This window comes from Aphelocoma coerulescens, chromosome 4A (assembly GCF_041296385.1).
Source record: "Aphelocoma coerulescens isolate FSJ_1873_10779 chromosome 4A, UR_Acoe_1.0, whole genome shotgun sequence".
NCBI classification, from domain to species: Eukaryota; Metazoa; Chordata; class Aves; order Passeriformes; family Corvidae; genus Aphelocoma; species Aphelocoma coerulescens.
The window spans coordinates 17,734,350-17,755,557 of record NC_091018.1 but is presented as its reverse complement, the minus strand read 5'-3'; the positions used below and the strand labels follow the sequence as shown (position 1 = coordinate 17,755,557).

At 49.0% G+C, this 21,208-nt stretch overlaps 1 protein-coding gene across 5 annotated transcripts in view; it reads left to right on the top strand.

Moving 5' to 3' along the window:
* The window catches only part of ZMYM3 (zinc finger MYM-type containing 3), a 32,832-nt gene that overhangs the window by 1,685 nt on the left and 9,939 nt on the right, over positions 1–21,208 (top strand). For 4 of the 5 annotated variants that reach the window (XM_069015536.1, XM_069015537.1, XM_069015534.1 and 1 more), the window contains 12 exons: positions 8,377–9,276; positions 9,950–9,993; positions 10,371–10,443; positions 11,240–11,531; positions 11,964–12,141; positions 12,510–12,722; positions 13,310–13,460; positions 13,999–14,114; positions 17,672–17,758; positions 18,087–18,237; positions 18,819–18,991; positions 19,419–19,584. In XM_069015536.1, the coding sequence (XP_068871637.1) occupies positions 8,391–9,276; positions 9,950–9,993; positions 10,371–10,443; positions 11,240–11,531; positions 11,964–12,141; positions 12,510–12,722; positions 13,310–13,460; positions 13,999–14,114; positions 17,672–17,758; positions 18,087–18,237; positions 18,819–18,991; positions 19,419–19,584 (2,530 nt within the window). In that variant the 5' untranslated portion in view covers positions 8,377–8,390. The remainder of the gene's footprint in view (positions 1–8,376; positions 9,277–9,949; positions 9,994–10,370; positions 10,444–11,239; positions 11,532–11,963; positions 12,142–12,509; positions 12,723–13,309; positions 13,461–13,998; positions 14,115–17,671; positions 17,759–18,086; positions 18,238–18,818; positions 18,992–19,418; positions 19,585–21,208) is intronic. The other variant, XM_069015538.1, reaches the window with a different exon arrangement.

Genomic DNA, 21,208 nt, shown 5'->3' with positions numbered 1-21,208 from the left:
CAGTGGCAGCAAACAGCCCTGGCACCCTCTGCCCCAAAGCTCTGCCCTGGCACATGCCCAGGCTTGGCTCTCCCTGTGTCCCCAGGGGCTCAGCCTTTATGGTGTTGTCACCACATGCAGGGGCAAAGTCTGTGGGGCTCAGCAGCTGCTGCTCTGTGATCTGGCCAGTCCTTCTGACAGCCTTCCCCCTGTGTGGGGGGGGGTCTGGAGCGTCCTCAGGGCCTGGTGGATGTATGTATCCCTGGACACCATGTGCTGCTCTTGAGGATCTGGCCCCATGAGAGAAAGGTGCAGCCCCACAGGGCTGAAGCTGCCTTGGGCTGCTGCGGGAGGCCCCACTCTGCGAAAGCCTCCCCATGTGGGCAGTGTAGCTGTGGCCAGCAAGGTGTCCTGGGGAGCATCAAGTACCTCCTGTGTGGTTTGTAGAGGTGGAAGGAGGCCTGGCGAGGCAGGGAGCTGGCTGTGGTGTGTGCCTGGCATGGGAAAAGGCCCTGGCAGTCAGATATGCTTGTGTGGGCAGAGGCAGCACTGGACGTGGCCTGTGTCAGGTGATGGTGGAGGATAGGATTTTTGACTGAGTGCTGAGGGATGGTTCCTGGAGTCTCTTTTGATGAGGATGAGAGCTGCTTCATTTGTGCTCTCCTCTTCTCCTGCTGTGCTTCCAGCTATGGCTTTTGTTCTAGGCTATAACTTCTTTCCCTTTCATTGCAGCTGCAATCCCCAAGAAAACTTTTAATCTGCATTTTCTCACCTAACCCTGCCTATCCTGGGATCAAAGCTGGTGATAAGAGCATAGCCCTGTTGTTATTGTGAGCTCAGCCTTATTAAAGTAATATCCACAGTGTACAGAGCTGTAACGACTAACCTGAACCTCACAGCTCTGTGGTGCATATTTGCACAACCTCTTTTCTCTCTGCACCTGCTCACATCCCTCTCACTGTGAGTGCCTTTTCTTTGGAGGATGACAGTAACAACAGATTCTTCCACATCTCTGGCAGCCAGAGCAAGGGCCCAGGCCAAGCCCATGGCCTCACTTTGGGAGCAAAGCCCCTTGTGTGATATCTTTATGGATGTCTTGTGGTCAGTGATGCTGGGATGTACAACTCTGATGGACACAGACGGAAGCCTTGGTGCAGAAGGGTTATGGTGAAAGCAATCCAATGGAAGTATGGAATAGGCTGCAGCTGTGACAATGCATTTGTTAGCTTAGCAAAGGCAGCACTAGCAGGGTTTCACTGGATTTGTGTTTTAGTCTCAGTAGCATGTTTTGTTAACTTCTTCCTCTGCTGATGGTACACCTCAGGAAATGGCAGTGTTTGAAACCATCCTCACCAGTCCTGCTGGTCGTGGGCTCTGGTGGTGTCTCCTGGCCACTTGCTTTGAGCGTGCTCTGCTGGCCCAGCCCTGGGCAGCCCAAAGGGAAAGGAGTTGGTCTCTAGGCGGGGTGAGATACTGCTCTGTTCAACACAGCATTACCCAGGGCCAGTTGGAACAGCTGCACGTGAGGTGAGGCCTCCCAGCGCCGAGATCCCTTCCCAGCACTTTGGTGGCAGGCACCTTGCAGAGGGATCTGGGACTGTCAGTGAGGCAGAGGAGACAACTCACATTGTGTTTCCAGTATTTTGGCTCTGCAAGGCCTCTTAAGGAAAATGAAATGTTTTGCCCTCAAAGATACATCCTCTCAGAGACTCTGCCCTTTTGTCTTCTCTCTCTTCGCTGTGCAGTAAGGTTTATTCACAGAACCACAGACAGATTTGGGTTGTACGGGACCTCTAGAAGTTTCTGGTCCAACTGACCTCCTGCTCGCAGCAGAGCTGACTTGAGGCCTTGTTCAGGGCCTTGTCCTGTTGGGTTTTGAGGACCTCCAGGGAGTCCGTGGCCTGTTCCCAGACTGCAGCACTCCTCTGGAGAGTCACCTGCTGTCCATGCAGCTGTCCTCTCCATTTGTCTGTAGCTGCTTGTGGGACGTGCCAGAACTTTGTCAGGTGTTCTGATGCCTTCCTGCAGCATTTGGGCAACAGGTAGAGAGATGTGATGACCATCTGTTTTTTACCACTTCCAGGTCTTTTATTTTTTTTAATCAGTCTTAATATCATTAAGGCAGTTTGGATACACACTGCTCAAGCATACTGTACCTCCGAGCACTTTTTGTTGTGCTTCTGATAGTACTTCCAAAGTTTTTTTACCCACTCACCCCCTTCCCATGTGTTTTAACACTATTTTGGCTCTACAAACACCAGGAGAATTTTCTCTTGGACTTGAGTGGAGTTGGTTCTTGAAGCTGAATTGCTCTCCAGATAGCATTGCTGCTAAGGGTGAACTTAGACTTGTTATTCCTTTCTGTGTTGCAAAGCCTTGGCACTTAGTGCTTGGGGAGGATCCTGGTCTTACAAGATGTGGGGGGATCCAAGCCATTTCAAAGTGCTGCCAGGATGGCATTCTGGATGGATGAGGATGCTCCTGTTGGCTGTCTTAGCATTTACTGCTCTGGTTAGCAGCAGATGATGCCAAGATTGAGGAATGTTGTCAGTTATATTTGAAGTGTTGCAGGGAGTCTCCTGGTAAACCTAATTCCAGGCAATTCTGTGAGATTTCTGAAAATTGTCCTTCTTGCACTTTCTTGAAATTGAGGTGAAGTTTCTGGAATGCAAGCTCAAAATCCAGTTTGGTCATTCCTGCCTTTGAGGAATTTACAGGAGACTCGTGGTTGTGTTTTGCAGCACCAGCTGCTCAGTGCTGAAGGATTTAGGCTTTCTGGGTTCAGGGTGACTGTGATACTACATTTGAGGCCTGCAGCCCTGAGCTTGGGCTCTTGCTGTAGGAAAATCTAGTGGTGATCTCTCCTGGCTTTGGGACTATCAAGAAACAATAGCTGGAGTCTTGATGCTGCTGGTGATATTCTGGAAAGGCCCTTTTTTGCCCTGTGTACCAGTTCCTGTTTTGTAGACAGTCCCAGTCACACGTGAAGACTGGCCTGAAGGGGATGTGGTGAAAGATGCTGCAGTTTGCACTGATTGAGAACCAATAATACATTTGGAGGTGAGACAACGTTCGCCAAACCCTCCCTGCAATGCACAAGCTGAAGGACTTGACCAGTGGCATCTGCAGGAGCTGTAGCTGACTTGGAGTGAGTCACTGCATGTAAAACCTCCGAATCACAGAGGGCTTACAGATCCCATGGTCAGTTGTATAATCATGTGTTTATGAGCTTGTCTGACTTTGATTTCCAGCTTTTTGCATCCTTGTGTGCATTTGTCTGTATCTCCAAGGAGTTGTCTGTTGTAGATCTTCTTACCTTGTGATTTTTTTGAGATGGGTCATGTCTCCCCATTTCTTTTCAGTGAACAAAATAAGTTTAGCACTGGAGGGTGTTTTCTAAACCGTGGTTGATTCATAAAACAGTGGGATTCTTGTGTCACTCTGTCAGATTTTTTTAATTTGAAACATCTCAACTCTTCCAATAACTGTTATCAAGTGTAGCCAAGAATGAGACAGTAATGGTCTAACATGGTCCTGTGTGCAAGTAGCACTGTACTGCATGTCACCAAGTGGGCTTTGTGCTCTTTGGAGACTGAGTTTGCAGCTCAGAGAGCTGCCTCTCCAAAAACACTAGTAAGTAACAAAATCCTTTCTGCTCCTTTCTGGAGAATTTTGGCTGGACTGAAGCCTGGTCCATGGTAGTGTGCTTAGTTTACTGGTGATTCTTTGTAAATTCATTTGAGTTGAAATGAGTTAACCAGTATGTAATAAAGGTTTGCAGTGCTTGAATTTAGAAAGCTATCAGCTGCCCAGATAAACTGAGATGAGTCACAGCAGAGAAGTTGGCTTTTGCTGTACTCACCATTCAAAGTATAGTGTTGTTAATGAAGATACATTGACTGAAACCATGCTGGTAGGACATGATATTACTTCCTTAATGTTTTATTGATTGGACACTGTTGTTTTTGTTGAGAAATTCTAGGTTGGGTGTTACTGTTTATTCAAAAATTTGGCACAAAACACTAGAAGCTTCATTCCAGAACTCTGCTCAGGTCTTACAGGCCTTGTAGATGGGAAGTGGCTAAAATGTTGATTTAAGTGTCTTTTGTAGTTACTAGTTAATTATTTTCATATTTCAGATGATCTCTAATAGTGAAGAAGATAATTCTTCAGCCTTCAAATGTATTGAAAATCTGAATCCACGTCCATGAACAAAAGTCCAGGACAGATACCCAAGCAGTTGGTGTTCCTTTGCTAGAGGAAAGCAGTAACTGCATGGCCGTGGGATTTTTTGTGGGCTGTAAAGACTTCTGAGATGTTCATTTCATTGGGAGGGAGTAACAGCAGCATTTTTTCTTTCTGTCTGTTTTTAATTAAATGTTTGATGGTACATCCTCATTTCTGTAGGTGGGCCACATATTCCCCTGCTAATGGTTACCTGAGTTACAGCATCACTGATGTCTTTAATAAGCTGGATAAAGTCCCAGGTAGTCACTTGGATGTGCTTAAGTGTCCTGGCAGAGATGTTGCACTTTGAGCTTCCAGATCTGAGAGAAGATGCCATGTTGCCCCCTCTTTGGCAGAAAGGGCTGGGCAGGTCTGGTAGCCACAGGCACTGGGTTTGGCAGTCAGTGTCGTGTTCTGTGCCAGTCCAGCACACCTGGGGAGGACCTTCAGCTGTCCCATCATTCCTCTGGAAATGCTTGCACGCTACCTGGGAAGCATTCTGCTGCAGGCTGTTGTGGAAGAGACTTTGCTCCTTCAATTTGTTCTTTCCAAGAATATATCTGCTACTGAATACTCCAGGGAGTACTTACTCCTAAGTAAGGAGTTTCCAAATGGAGCCGTCATGTCTTCTGTGAAGTGCGGGATTTCAGCACACCGCCTCCTCTTGGTTTGGCCAAGTCATGTTGCAGTGTACTCTTCTTGCTGTCAGTTATGTGGCTGGAAAAGAGGAAGATTTCGAGCAGACCAGTGACCAAACCCTAGTGACTGAGCTGTGCATTTGCTGGTCCTGGAATAAGAGAGGCCATGACTTGTGGTGGATCATTTCAGCATCTGCCAGAAACAATAAGCTATTCTGCTTCTGCTGTAGAAAGTGAGAAAAGACTTTACCAGAGATAAAGTGCACGCTCTGTTTGCAGCTTAACTCACTGTGAAGCTTAGCAGAAGGCCCAGACGAATCTGACTGCCTGGGGCAGGCAGAAGTAGAGCTTCTTACCTTGCTGCAGCTGAGCAGCTCTAATTTCTTTAGGTTGAGTTTGATTTCAGAGCAACCCACAGAACTGGAAAATACCATTCTTTCCTGTTTTGAGAGCTGCCTTCCTCATCCTTATCAGCTGGTAGTTGAAAGCCACTATGAAGAATTCATTGTTAGGGACATTCTGTGCTTTCCCACTCAGACTGTTTGTCAGCATCACCTTGGGTCCAGCCTTAACTCTTAACTCCATCAGCTTTTCCACATTCTTCTAAATACATCAAGAGCTGGCATTCATCTGCCCTGTATCACCTTGGAGCTCTACTGCAGTGGTTGAAAATAAACAAAAGAAAAATACTTTTGAAAACTAAATGTTAAGCCGCAGAACTTAAAACCACTGGAATTTTAGGAGGTCCAAAGTATAAACTGGTTCAAAGTGGGATTAGGCAGATTCACAGAGGATTTTCCCAGTACAGACTCTTAACAGGGACGTTGTCAGTGTAGCTCAAGCCAAGTGGTTCTTCAGCAGCTGAGTCCTTGATTGGAGGATGTGCTGAAGAGGAACATCCTGTTAGTTGTGTTTCTTACACTCTCTCACCAGGTATCCATTCTTGGTGTGAATAGGAACAGGATATTTGAGTACATGGTCCTTTTGCAGCAGTCCTTAGCTTTGCACATCCTAAGAAGAAGTTTTGGTTCCTTCAGCAGAACGTGTGAGCTTTTCTGCTGGGAGGATTCAGCCAGAGCTGGTGAGAGGGGACAGGACCCTCGAGCACAGGGGCTGAGTGCTGTGCTTCCAGTCAGAGCATGCGAGCAAGTGCTCTTACTGCAGCCTTGCCTCTGCAGAAAGGCCTGTCCCAGCCACATCCCAGTAGTGGAGTTGCCTTAATCTGCAGAATACTTGTTCTCTCTAGGACTTTTCTGTTGGTCAAGGACGTTGCCATTAAGTCAGAGTTTTGTCTTGCATTGTGATGCCCAAAGTTTGAAAGCAGTGTTAAGGTGTACACTGTTAAACCAGATGCCTTTGGTCCACTTGTAGAGCACATGAGTTGCACAACAAGTTCATAGATTGTTGCTTGCATTATCCTCTGAGAGGGAATGCCCAAATGGATTTCTTATGCTCCAGTATTTCCGGGGTCTATTTCTACCAAGCAAAGACTAGGCCAGCTGAAAGTGGCAAATACTTTAGGAGTATCACCTTAGAGGTTCATGGCAGACTTGGTGCAAAGTGTCTGAGGTGATTCTGAGGGGCATGTTACCTCTGTTAAATAAACCTATAAATAAATTTTCCTTCTTTATCTGGATGCCTTGAGGGTTTTTTGCGTATTATTGTAGGGTCTGCTGTCTGTCTGTGAATCTGGGTGGGGGATATCTTTGAGCAGGAGACATTGTTCGTATTCTGAGCAGCAGAAAAAAACTTGTGTTTATCATCTTGGGAGGGTTCTCATCTGTTTCAAATCCTTAGGACCTTTCTTTCAGATGTCTTTGTTTCTATTTCACTTTGTTCTTATTTCTGTCAGCCACCCTAAAGCATGTATTAGATCCTGTATTGCTCTGGAATTGGCTTATTCTAAAAGTTTTGTCTCATCTTGTAACTAAAGTGAACAGAAACACCAAAGCCCTGAGGGGTGGAGCTTGCTGAGCATTTCTAAAGATTACATTTGCTTCAGTTTCTGTTTGTGATTGTGGGAACAGTGCTTTATCTGCTACCAGGAAACAGAAAACATTACTGTGTATTTCGATAAAATAAGGAGGCAGTGGCTTTGAAATCCAGTTATTGGGTATGATTTCCTTAAATTCCTGCTTGAATAAGTTTCAGAAGTTGGGTACATTCTCTGTCCAAGTATGTTCTGTTTACTTCTGAGCAAACCATTTGTGAGTGAGAACTTGGTTGTCCTTTCAGAGGGAAGGATATAAAAAAAGGATTAAACAGCCATCATCAGTGAAATTATTTCAGGCTTCCTCCTTCACTGATGTATATGAGTTATGCCCACTGTAAGCCCAAATAGACAAGAGTACTGAGTCTTCTCATTCAGAGATTAAAACAGTGCTAAATTTAGAATCTGAATTACTCTGATGGGGAGGGATAGGTTGTTGCCACAGCATTTGATTCTAGTGCCTTTTTTGTAGTGTCTGCTTATAGCCTGTTTGGGGACATGATGTTACTTCAAGTCTTACACTGCCTTACCACTTGCAGACTCCAGGTCCTGCTCCCTTTCCCTCTTTGGGTTTGTCAGCCATTATCTCCTTGTGTGGATTTAATTCAGTTTTAGACCATATTACTTGCCTCATCACAAAGTCTTGACCTTTGTGTCTTATGATAATGTTGACCATGAGGAGCTGGGCTGTAACTTTCCCTCTGAGGTTGGCTGTCTGCATCACACCTTCCTATTCAAGTGTACTGTTTGTGCCCTGCAAAGTCACACTGGTCTTTTTTCCTGACTCTGCACTGCATGCTTGTGTCTACCTTGCTACTTGTTCTTCTTATGACTGCTTTTAATGTCAGAGCTTTACCACCTTTCTTCTTGCCACTCTCCAGAACCCCTCCTAGTTCTAACTTAAGCTTTTGTTTGTTCCATGTCTGAATATTAGCCCACATAGTTATGGGGCTATGCAGTAGCTGTAGTTACACTACAACATTGTTTATATCTGTCTTCTTACAAGATTTATGCATCTTGTCATCCTGTGTCTTGTTAAGACTCAGACTTCAGGGCTTGAAAGGAGTTATTTCTACCTCTGTGTTCAAGAGAAAGAAGGTATTTTAAAAATTAAAGATGTGTTAGCTCCGTAAGGACAGATCAGGAGAAAGGACAGACCAGATTATTTGGATAGGGAAGAAGGCAGGGCTGGGGGTATTACTGCAGAGCATCGGTGAGTAGCCTCCTGAATTGGTGCTCAAGTCATTTCTGATACCCCACTGTGTTATTTAGCATAAGCCAGTCTCTTCGCTGTGCTGTGGTGAGGTGTGTGAGGGCTGTAGAGTTCCCAAAGGTCTGTTATACCAAACTACTGTATACTGCTGCTGACTTTTGTACTCTCACGAGGAGAGGTGGTTGACCTGCTGGTGTCTGGTATCCTGGTTATGGCCTGGCAGCATTCCTGGGCCTTGTTTTACTCCAGCAGTGCTCAGAAGAGTGGGCAGTTCATGTTCTGTGTTAGACTGCTTTTCATTAACTTGCAAGTCTCTCTCTCATTTCCAGTTTCCATCTTCTAAATGGATTCCAGCGAATTTTCAGGATCTTTGGACCCCCTGTCCTTGCCTGACAAACCACTCATTGGTGATCTCCCTGCTGACATGGAGTTTGGTGAAGATCTCCTGGGCTCCCAAACAGCTTCTACCCAGGAAGCTTCAGTTCTTCAGCCCCCTGGCTGGGATCAATCCAAGCAAATGACTACAGATGAGGACTTGGACCTTGTAATGAAAGCAGACAGCCTGTCTGATCTAAATAAATCAAATGACCATGTTCTAGATAAACCTGTTGTCTTGGATATGCTGGAGAAACCTGATGTCTTAGATGACTTGGGTAAAACTTCTGACTTGGTGGAACTAGGTAAACCAGAGGCTCTGGATGGGCTGTGTAAGGCACAACCTTCCCAGGGCATGGAACATGGACCAGCAGACTCCTCTGCCCTGTCTAGAGAAGCCCTTGGTCCAGAAACAGGGAAAGAAGGGGAGGATGCACCAAAAAATTGTTCTGGGGATGTAAAGGAAGATGGTGCTGCTGCTATTCCTGCACTGTCTGGTGACAATGCCCCTGAATCACCCCAACAACCCATCTCTGACTCCGGGAACCTCAGCAGTGCCTCAGCCACGGAAGAAACCACAGCACAGTCCTCGAGTCCCACAATGCCCCCCCCACCCCAACTCAGTCTTAAACAAACAAAAAAGATGAAGTTGAAGGCACCAAGGAAAAGCTCACCTGTGCAGAGGGAAGGGCTGGCAGGGGAGGCAGAGGTGGAACTGAGCCCAGACAACAGAACTGCAGCTTTGCCCCCTGAGCCTGTGGAGGAAAACCGGGCAGAGGAAGGGGATGCTAATGGGAAGAACTCACTTAAAGAAAACAGTGTACTCAAAGCACAGGAAGCCTTACCACCAACAGGTAAGTTGTTGGCTCAGCAGAACTTGGCTTCCTTTTGCTCAGGAGGTCATCCAGATACACACTGTTGAAGCTGGAGTCTGCTTTACACTCCAGCTCATCCTCTGCTGTGGAAATAGCCAGCTCTTCTGATGGTCTAGATTTGGGTAAAGCCTCTCGTGTAAAGGGGCTCATGTTCTGGTGTGCACAAGCTCCAACTGGCTTTCATGGCTTTAACTGATTTTTGGTGCTTGTGGAAGCAAGGAGCTTCCCCAATAAAGCTGTGGCTGCACATCAGCTTAGCTCACACTCTTCATCACTGGAGTCTTTGCTGGAACTGAAGGTCAGCAGCAGGTGTTTCCAGTAGGCAAAGTGCCTCTGCCCAGGCTGGCCATCCCCAGGAGGTGCTTAGTCTTGGTCAGAAGCAGTTGGAGGTAACTGCCTGCCCAGCCTGCCTCCCCCATGCAGGGAGGTCTCCCCCTCACAGGCTCCTCCCAAGCCGTGTGTTTGGATCTGCAACTACAGGTGGTGGGTTTAGGAGCCTTCCACCACCAGAATTGTACTTGGTAGCCAGAGCAGGCTGAGGCTTCATGTGCTGACTGACCCAAAGGGTGACTGTGTTTGGAGAACACCTGTGCTACTCTCTTGGAGAAAAGCAAGATGTTAGATGCAAGCTTCTTCTGTGCTTCTGTTCCAGGAGAAAGCCTGTCTGGGAAGGGAAGCGAGCTGCCAGCTGAGAAGGTGAGGATAATGCAGTCAAGTATGTATGGTACAGGAGCATAGAGCGTGGCTGGCTGTTGTCAGACTGTGAGGGACACTGGCTGTCTTGTCACCCCTCTGGAAAGGAGTTTGCATGACTCTTGTGACAGAATGATCCCTGTGCACTGCCACTATGCTGTAATGTGGCTGCAGTGTGTCCCTGCTATCCGCAGCTGAAATGTCATTCTCGTAAGTCTACTTCCCCGTCTCCTCTGTCTTGCCAACTCTGATCAGGTATCCGTGGAATTTTGGTATTGGGAAGCCAAATCCCAGAAGTTGAACTTCACCATAATCTGGGATATTTATGCATGGTTGTCCTAGCTGATAGTTAGCCTAACTATTTTCTGAATGTCTTCTAGGAACAGAAAAGAAGCGAACGACCCAGAAGATCAGAAACTGCCAGGCCTGAAACTGTGAACTCCTCTGAGAGCAGTGAGTAACTGAGGTTGGCCAGTGCCTGTTTTCAGCTAGAGAGAATGGCCTAGCTCCATTGTGGGCAGGTGGTTCATGGTGTGAGTACAGTGGGAACTCTGGAACCTTTGTGCAGACTTCCCTTCTACACAGGACAAGTCCTTTGAGCCCACAAATCCTGGGGTACGTTCCTTGCTTTCTCAGGGCACTTAGGTCAAAGCAGGGAGTGTTGTATTTTTACAGTGGTGTGTGGGCACCAAGCACTAAGTAGCAGGATGAGACTCGGGGGTGTTCCCAGGAAATCCATCTTCCATCTCCTCACCCAGGAGCTTTCTTCCTTTCTCTCTATGACAGCTGGCTGTCTGAAGGAAGGTTGCATCTTGGGGATTTTCCTGGAGAAGTACACAAAGTCTCTGTTCTTTTGAGATATTGAATGTCACCCTGCCATTCTCTAGTATTTGTGTGTTGCTCCTTTATTGCCTGCCTGTGCTAGAATGTGGTGATCAGCTTGTTCCTTTTTAGGTCTAACAGTTCTTATAGGATAGAAGTTCACACTCTGAGCTTCTGCTCAATCTTGGCATATCATGACTTCCTAGAGAGGAATTGTATTTAAGCCTGGTTTGTTTAAAGACCTCTTGATTCATCTCCAGTTACAACAGAATTTCTTTTAAGGATCCCTTTATCATTCCACCCAGACAAGAACAAAGTACATAGAGGGACTCTAGAAAGGTGACTCAGAAAATCCCAGCATGTGTCTCATGGCAGAGTTTCTCACTTCCTAATGAGGGGTTTTTGATCTTCCTCTGCTGCTTTGCAGTTCCAGTCTCTGACGAGGACTCTGATGCAATGGTGGATGATCCCAACGACGAGGATTTCGTTCCTTTCCGTACCCGGCGCTCCACTCGGATGTCCCTGCGCGCTCAGATGGCCCAGCGAGCCGCCCGCTCCACCTTCACCAAGATGACGTGTGCCAACTGCCGGACCCCGCTGCAGAAGGGCCAGACTGCCTACCAGCGAAAAGGGCTTCCTCAGCTCTTCTGCTCCAGCTCCTGTCTCACCACCTTCTCAAAAAAACCACCCGGCAAGAAGATATGCACCTTCTGCAAAAAGTGTGTGTTCATTCCCCTTTCCTCTGTGCTCCCATGTTTCTGACCCCACTCACCTGCTCCACAGCACTCCCTGCCAGTCCCCTTCCTATGGCCCTTGCTCACCCACATCACTCCTGCCCACTGCCAGCTGCTGCCCCATGTCTTCTTTCACACACTACCTATCCCATGCTCCCTACACTCCCTTCACATTCATGCTATTCCCTGCCTGTCCCCAGACTTAGTGCCCCATATTCCAGCCTCCCCTCAAAACAACATCCTGCATGCTCTGTCTTCAGACACCACTCCTGTGGGCCAGGACAGAAGCTGCTGTGAGACAATTCTTGCCAACTTTTTGGGACACCAGAAAGTCCTGTGCATTGCAGTGAGCCATCCTGTCTCTCTGTGGCAGGACTCATACGTCCCTGCACTAACACATCCCCTCCTGATCCCCAGGGAGATCTGGAACACCAAGGACTCTGTGGTTGCCCAGATTGGTTCAGGTGGCTCTTTCCATGAGTTCTGCACCTCTGTCTGCCTTTCCCTCTATGAGGCCCAGCAGCACAGACCAGCACCTCAGTCTGCAGATCCCTCGGACACCAGCCGCTGCAGTGTTTGCCACAAACCTGGTGAGGTAAACAAATCCCTTGTTCTTCCCATGCCCTGGATGAAGTGCTTAGGACCCGCAGCACTTAGTCTTGGTCAAGACCAGGGCATTTGCCAGGTTTTCCTGTGGTGTGAGGCCTCAGCCCCTGAGCTGGCTTGGGCTCACTCCCGAGCTTCTCCTTGCCCTGAGGCTCACTGCTTCCTGCCACTCTGCTCTCCCAGTTACTCCGCTGACTTTTGGCAAGGGAGGCCACCCTGAGTCCACACCAGCTTCCAGTATGGCATTTCCCAGAGTTTTAGTGCCTGTTATCCCAGGGGCTGCGCTTGTAGTGATACAGCTGCGCTGGAAGGAGGCCCGTGGTGGTTTGGGGAATGACAGCAGTGATGTCTCTGCAGATCCAGCACGAGGTCAGCAATGGGAACATGGTTCACCGCATCTGCAGTGACGCCTGCTTCACCAAGTTCCGGGCCACCAAGGGGCTGAAAACGAACTGCTGTGACAGCTGTGGACTTTATATCTACAACAAGGGCTTGCCCCTGGAGTACCTCTTCCATGAAGGCCAGCAAAAACGCTTTTGCAACTCTGCATGTCTCAACAGTTACAAGAAGGTGTGTGGGGGCTGCTGCCTGGGGTGGCTGGGGGTGGTCTCTGTGGGCATGCAGCAGCTTTGTTTGGTGTGGCACAGGGCATTTTATTAAATAGCAGGTGACTTGAATCCCCTTGGTCTTTATTGCAACAAAGCAGTTAAAAGATTGCTATGGGGAAACTTTGAAGCAGGCAAACAGAATTGATTAAATCTGCATGGGGCCCACCATGGACCAGAAAGTCAGTGAGCTGATGGTAGAGTCACACTGGTATATGCACTTAGTATGGACTGGCTTTTGGATGTCTCCCCAAAGCTGGGCTGGATATGTTCCTCTGTCACCTGAGCAGTCTTCACTTAACTGTCTTGGAAGGGATTGCCAAACTCTGTATTCCTGCCAGGCTAGCCTTGAAATGAGAAGCTGAAGTGCCAAAGGCGGCTTTTTTTGCTACCACTGACTAAATCTGCAGACTGTGAGCCTGTCCCTGGCACAAGGTGGTCACTGCAGGAGAGCAGTCCTGTGGTGGATACAGCAGTGGGGTGGGATGTGATAGTTGGACCTTGCCAGCTGGGATGGCCTCCTGGAAGCTCTGTTGTGCTCTGTGTTTGCAGAAGAACACTCGGGTCTACCCCTGCATGTGGTGCAAGACGCTGTGCAAGAACTTTGACATGTTGCCCAACGTGGATCGCAGTGGCAAGATGGGCCTGTTCTGCTCCATTTGCTGTACTACCTCCCACAAAGTGAAGCAGTCAGGCTTAGTTGGTAAGAGCACCTGTGTAGAGGGAATCATCACCTCTCCACTTTTAATTCCTTCCTTGGTATTGTTTATTGCTTGTGGATGGGACTGAAAAGAAGGTAAAAGCCTGGGGAAGAGTCCAGTGAGACAAGTGGAAGTGCAGAGGGAGGAACCCTTGCAGCATGTAGACATCTTAATACAGAGGGTAGTGTACATTGCTGTTCTTGAGAATGCAGGGAGCAGTTGTAGTGCTGGACTGTGCTGGCATTGCCCTTTCCATTACATGGAGTACTGGTGTGTCCAGGAATGAGACAAGTATTGCAGCCTATTTTGTCCAAATTCCTATAGAGCCAGGGTCACTTCCTTGAACCACTCTGCTCTCCATCTGTTTAACATTTCTGTCCTAGCAGAATCTGGTGCTCTTAGTTTCCTGGTGTTCTTGTCCTTTGCTTTTTGATAATAACTTGACAGACTGAGGATGAGTGAGTAGCTTGCATGCCATCCTCAGAATCCAGTCCCACATCCTGTGCTGCTGCCCTCACCAATTCCTGTCTGTTTCATCAGGTCCCCCTAGACCCTGCAGCTTCTGCAGAAAGAGTTTATCTGAACCCTGCTATTACAACAAGACAGACCGGGTTGTCTACCAGTTCTGCAGCCCCAGCTGCTGGACCAAATTCCAGGTACTGAAATATTCTTCATGATGGGCTGGGCCATGGAGCTCATGCCTCTTTTCACACTTAGCAGAAGCTCCACCTTCCTGGAGCTCCTCAGGGAGGGTTCCTAAGAAAGTCTCTTCAGGAGTTGCACTGACTGTAATTGCTCAAATCTGTCTTGGCCCTATCTCCCCCATCCTCCATTGGGATAAGGTGGGCTATAATTCACTTCTGTCCATCAGGTTATGCCCAGCAGGAGGGCAGTGCAGAGCTGTGCTGCATGAGTGGTTTGAGATAGAGTGGCCTTATGAGAGCACAAGCAAAAGCACAAGTAAGCCAGCAAAGCACAGTGCACACCTGATAGCTGGGTGGAAAGGGGCAGAGCTGCCCTCTCAGCCAGGTGTCACTGAGAAACATAAGTCTTCCAGGATGTGTTGTCTAAAAATTTACAAGTAACAGGCCTGGATACCTCTTGTTTAATAATCCTCAAAGGCTTGACCGGTGATTTTTAATCTTCTGATGTTAAGTTTCAGTGTATGTGAGATGTCTGTGGTATTCATAGGCAACTTCAAGAATATTAGTTTTGTACAGTTGTCAAAGAACAAAGTAGCAGCCAGGAAGACATGAGAAACTTAGGCCAGGACGTGTCTTGGGCAACTGAGAAAACATAGAGAATCTAGAGGTAAGAGTTAGTTACTGGCAGTTGCAGCATTTTGTTTTGGGATTTGGTTTTTGGGGGGGGTGAGTGGGTGGGGGGCATTTGGTTGGTTGGGGTTTTTTGGTGGGTTTCTTTTTGTTTGTTTGTTTGGGGTTTTTTATGAATCCTTGATGTAATCCTTCACTGAGGTCACAAATAGTGTGGGTAGTGTAGCTATAGAGCTTTTAGAGTTGTAGACTTCATAAGAAGAATCACAGAACAGTTAGGGTTGAAAGGGACCTTTAGATGTCATCTGGCCCAACCTCCCCTGCAGTGAGCAGGGACATCTTCAACTAGATCAGGTTGCTCAGAGCACTGTCCAATCTGACCTTGAATATTTCCAGGGTTAGGGCACCTACCACCTCTCTGGGCAACCTGTGCCAGTGTTTCATCATCCTCATTGAAAAAGACCTCTTTATAGCTAATCTAAATATGCTCTCTTTTAAATGAAAACTATTTCCCCTTGTCCTGTTGCAACAGACTGCTAAAATGTGTGTCCCCATCTTGCTTATAAGCCCCCTTTAAGTATTGAAAGGCCACAATTAGGTCTCCCCAGAGCCTTCTCTTCTCCAAGCTGAATAAACCCAACTCTCAGCCTTTCTTGATAGGAGAACTGTTCCAACCCTCTGGTCATTTTTGTGGTCCTCCTCTGGACTCACTCCAACAGGTCCATGTCCTTCCTGTGCTGGGGACCCCAGAGCTGGAGGCAGCACTGCAGGTGGGGTCTCACCAGAGTGGAGCAGAGGGGCAGAATCCCCTCCCTCCCCTGCTGCCCACAGGGCTTTTGCTGCAGCCCAGGACACACTTGGCTTTCTGGGCTGTGAGTGCACATGGCTGGCTCATGTCCAGCCTCTCCTCCACCAGCACCCCCAAGTCCTTCTCTGCAGGGCTGCTCTCCAGCTGTTCATCCCCCATCCTGGATTGATACTGGGGTTGCCCTGCCCCAGGTGCAGCACCTTGTACTTGGCCTTGTTGAACCTCGTGGGATTCCCATGGGCCACTGCTCAAGCTTGTCCAGGTCCCTCTGGATGTCACTCTGTCCCTCAGGCATTTCAACTGCACAACTCAGCTTGGTATCATCTGAAAACTTGTTGAGGGTGCTCTCGATCCACTGTGTCCTTGATGAAGATGTTAAACAATCCTGGTCCCAGGACAGGCCCCTGAGGGTCACCACTTGTCACTGATCTCCATCTGGACATTGAACCTTTGGCCACTGCCTTCTGGATGCAACCATCTAACCAAATTCCTCATCCACCAAACAGTCCAGCCAGCAGCTGGAGTGTTTCTCCAGAAGGATGAAGGAGAGAGAAGGATGTTGTGAGCAACAGTGCCAAAGGCTTTACAGAAGTCCAGAGAGATGACACCTGTAGCTCTTTGCTTCTCCACTGATGTGGTCACTCCATTGAGGAAGACAACTAAGTTGGTCAGGCAGGACTTGCCCTGGTGCAACTGTGCTGGCTGTGTGGGCACCTCCTGTCCTCCATGTGCCTCAGCACAGCTTCTAGAAGGATCTGTTCTATGATCTTCCTAGGCACAGCAGAGTTCACTGGTTTCCAGGGTCCTCCTTTCTACCCATTTTAGAAATAGTTGCACTGTTTCCCCTTTTCCCAATGGGGACTTCATTAATTCACCTAACTTGAATTACTGCCATATAAAATCAGCATTGTAAACATATGAGTAAGCCCATGCATCACCTGGCTTAGGAACTGTCTTGCTGGCAGATCTCAGAACACACTTGTCAAAGAAAAAACACTGAAGAGAATGTTTCAAGATGGCTTGACATCAGTGGGAATCAATATTAAGCCCAAGGACTTCAACATCTTCATCGATCATTTGGCAATAAAGTCAAAGTAAGCATGATGAAATTTAGCAGATGAAACAAACACTGGTGAAGTATTAGCCCATGATCCATTCAGGGCAGTCACAGAAAGCAAAGCAATTGGATTGATTGACAAGGCTGGTTCCTCTTAATGTTTGCTTAAACACAGTTTCAGTGCAAGATCCTGTGTCAGCCTTACTCAAGTAGTGTGGGGATGCAAATCTTGGAAAAGTAAGGATTTTGAAAAGGCCGTGGAATTACAGCAGATAAACTATTCAGTATGAGCATCTGAGTTTACAGCCACATAGGGAAGGAATAATTTATTGCACGTCGAAGCAAGCGAACATAGACTTAATGTTTGAGGGCCAGGGAGGAGAAGAGCCACCTAGAATGATGCACATATAGAAAGGATGTTCTCCAATGTCCACTTCATTTTCAACGTTGCAGAAAAATTGGAAGTATTCTGACAAAGAACCAGAAATTAAAATTGGGCTTGAAAAATGCTTGTACTGAGGTACTTGCAGAGTGTCATATCTGAGGTTATCAGAAAGAAAACCAGGAATGACTCTACTAATAAATATATCCTTGTGAATAAGACACCAAATACTAAATGCATTGTGGACAGCACACCAAATGCTGCTTAATCTAGCAGATTAATCTAGCAGAAAATGGGATGAGAGGCTCCTTGAATTCTTAAGTTGTGTTATCTTGAAAATAGAAACCAGGCAACTATGCTTCAAGAACTTTTAGAGAAATCCTCAGAAGATATAGCAGAGCCCTCATCTCTTAAGTTTTCAAATGCAGCAGTGTGGCAGCTTGAAAGCTTGCTTTCCTGAGAAGAGCTGGACCCAGCACACTGGAAGCAAAGTGAAACTGCTCTCAAGAATCAGCTCTCCAGTATCTTGAGCCATGATGTGATGGACTGACTGAGCCCCCACAGTGGCAGCAGGTCCGAGGGGGCCAGGCAGGCTGCAGGCCATGGAGGAGGTGGCAGTGGTGGCAGTGTGAGGCAGGTGCCTGCTGCCCTCCAACTTCTCTCCCCCCATGAGCTGTCTCTGTCTCCTGCAGCGCACCAGCCCGGAAGGTGGGATCCACCTCAACTGCCATTACTGTCACAATCTTTTCAGCGGGAAGCCGGAGATCCTAGACTGGCAGGTGAGGACTTCTCCTGGGGGGATGTTGAGGTGAAGGCCAACACTGCTGAGAACCTCTGGGGTACTTGTTCTCCCTGCTCTAAGCAGAGCTCCTCCTGTGCCAGTCCTCTGAATGCCTTAGCTGCAGAGATGTGCCTGGAGACTGTGCTGAGTGCTGCACTCCTGATGTTCAGCAGGATGTCAGAAGGGCAGGAGGAGACCACTCCTGCCAAATCCTGTGCCAGGAGAGCTGGGGACTTGACTCAGCCCTGTAGTCTTTCTTCTGCTTCCCTGAGAAGTGTGGGAACTTCCAGCCAGCCTGGCTGACCTGGCTGTGGTCTGTTTGGCAGGACAAGGTGTATCAGTTCTGCTGCAAGGACTGCTGTGAGGACTTCAAGCGGCTGCGTGGGGTGGTGTCTCAGTGTGAACACTGCAAACAGGAGAAGCTGCTGCATGAGAAGATCCGTTTCTCCGGAGTGGAGAAGAACTTCTGCAGTGAAGGTACTTGGGGAAGGCATGGGAGAGGCAGAGCCCCCATGCCAGCCCATGCTGGGGGAGGAGAAGAGAGCATGGAGAGGAACAGAGGGGAGATTGTCTTAACCAGGCCCTGGGGCAAGAGCCTTGCCATGCAGTGAAGGGAGGACTGTTGTGGGGATGGCTTGCTGTCCAGCCAGGCCCTAGGGCAAGATCTTTACCGTTCATTGTGTCCTTGGGGAGGGCCTTCTCACAGCTTTTCTCTCTCTGGGGGCTGGGGAGACAGCAGGTGGCAGCTCCGCTCCTCCTGTCATCATGCACTTCTACGCTCTTGCGTCTGGGCTGGCCTGACCTGGCCTTGCCCTGCCTGCTGGGTTCCTGCACACAGGAGGTTGGAGTCAGACTCTTCCTAGAAGCATGGAGGTGAGAGATGGCAAGTCCCCGTGAGGTCCCATCTTATCCCAGCCCCAGGGGCCAGTGCTGGATTGTTCCCTACAGTGTGTTGCGTGTGCTCTGTTGTCTCCGCAGACCTGGATTCTGGTCATGTTTGGGTCAGGGAGGCCCCCAGTTCATCCTGGGAAGGTTTCACTCCTATTGTTTCTCCGCAGGGTGTGTGCTTCTTTACAAACAGGATTTCACCAAGAACCTGGGCCTGTGCTGCATCACCTGCACCTACTGTTCTCAGACCTGCCAGCGGGCGGTCACCGAGCAGCTGGAGGGCAGCACCTGGGACTTCTGTAGTGAAGACTGCAAAAGCAAATACTTGCTCTGGTACTTCAAGGTCAGTATTGGCACTGGCAGCTTGTGCTAAGTGCTGTGGTGGGCACAGCACCCAGATAAGTGGGCATTGCACTGAGGAAGTTCGCACTGCTGGAGTCTGGCTGGCACTGCTGCGGAGAACCTGGCACTGCTGGAGTCCTGCCTGGCAATGACGGGACACTGCTACGGGAAAGCTCACGTAGCTGGAGTCCCCAGCTGATCCTGCCAGACAGAGCACTGCACTGAGGAAGCTCACAGTGCTGGATCCGCGGCCAGTGCTGCTGTGAGAAGTTCGCACCGCTGGAGTCCCTGGCTGGCACTGGCAGGGCACTGCTGTGGGGAAGCTCACAGCACCTTGCGATGTGCACCTTTCACTGGAGAGTTGTGTTGCACTCGGAGGGGGTGTGGTTAGTTACTCGTTGTTTCTCTCCTGCTGATGCGGGCTTTAGGCAGCTCGGTGCCATGCCTGCAAGCGTCAGGGGAAGCTGCTGGAAACCATCCACTGGCGGGGGCAAATCAAACACTTCTGCAACCAGCAGTGTCTGCTGCGATTTTACAATCAACAGAACCAGCCCAACCTGGACACGCAGAAGGGGCCCGAGAGCCTGCTGAACAGTGAGTAGGAAGGAGGGAGGGGACCTGCATAGCTCAGTCTGAGAGACACAGGGAAGACTCAACAGCAGGGGGTGGAAGCTGCCTGCCCGGGACTGGAGGAGACGCTAGGGAACAATCCTGCACTGGCCCTTGGGGGGGAAAGGACGGAGTGGGACCTAATGGGCTTCTCCATCTCTAACATCTATGGTTCTATGACACACAGGGCCCAGACTGGAGGAGCCGGTGCCAGCGTGCTGCCTGTAGCTCACACTCTTAGCGAGGATACTCAGGGATTTAACATCCTCAAGTTGCCAGCGGAGAGCTCGATTTACAGGGTTAGGGGACAGCGTGGTTTGGCATGACAATCCACCTGCAGCCCCACACCACCTCCGAGCTGTGACCTTCTCAGATCTCATAAACTAATCTGGATTGGGCCAGGTCAGTGCTTGGATGGGAAACATTCAAGGACAAAGAAGGGTGCTGCAGGAAGTGGTGCTGGTGATGCTGTAGGTGGGCTCTCCTTCAGCCAGAGCTGAACCTAGAACGGTCTTGAGGGAGCACTGAGCTGCTGGAGGCACTGTGTCTTGCGATGTTAGATTGGAGTCCTACCACTTACCCAAAGTTCACTGCAGCTTTGGGGAGTTGCCAACCCTGTGTCCCAGATAACCCCATTCTGCATCCATGGAGTTCCAGCTGGAGAGGAGATTTTCGCTGCCTGTTGCCCCATTTCCTATCATTAACTTGAGCCAATTCCTTATGGAAGATTGCAAAGTGCTTTGGGATCCCTCAGGATGGAAGGTGCTCATAGTGACAGTGACAAGACACCGCTTGGCCCTCGGACATCTGCAGTCTCATTCTGCTTGGTCTTTCGTAGGCCACGATCTCCTGGGTGACCTGGGGGATGTAGTTAAAGTGCCTGCAGCTTATGGTGGGACTTGCTTCAGTGCATCAAGCTTCAAGACATACCTGCATTGCAGGTTCAGGGCTTTGCTGCCCTCCCTGGGATTTCATGAGGTGGAAAACCCTGACTAGGGTGTGCCAAGGAGGGGAAACCAGGACAAGGACCTTCGCATCAGAGACCTCATCCTCCATCTCCAGACTCTTGAGTTCCTGGCTGTAGTGCGCTGATCATAGGACAGGGGAAGCCCCGGATGTCGTTGCTGCTTAGGCAGCAAAGCAGAGCTGCTCTGCCAGAAGCAGCAGGTTCCCCCAGCTAGGGGAAGCCCAACCTGCCTTCCAAGAGCCACACTCCACAACAGGCTGTATGAGGTGCAGTTCAAGTGGCAGTACACTGGAGTGACCTGGATAAGGAACTTCTGGTTTTTGCTGGCACAGGGGTGCCCATGGGAATTCTGCTTGATGGTTCACAGTGTTCTGCTGCCCAAGGAGGAAGAGGTGTGTGACGTGCTGGTTCCTGTAGCTCACCAAGTGATTCCACAGCCCTAGCCATGCTGTTCCATTTGTCCTCTGCTTATCAAGGCATGTCACTTGTGAGTGACGAGTAACACTGCTTTTGGGACACAGGCACAGTGGGCAAGCTCTGCCTGCAGGGGGAAGCATGTTTCACACAGTTTAGCCGTTGTCGCCTTGGAGCCCTGGACCACAAGACTGAGAAGTACATTCTCCATCACCACCAACCACGAGA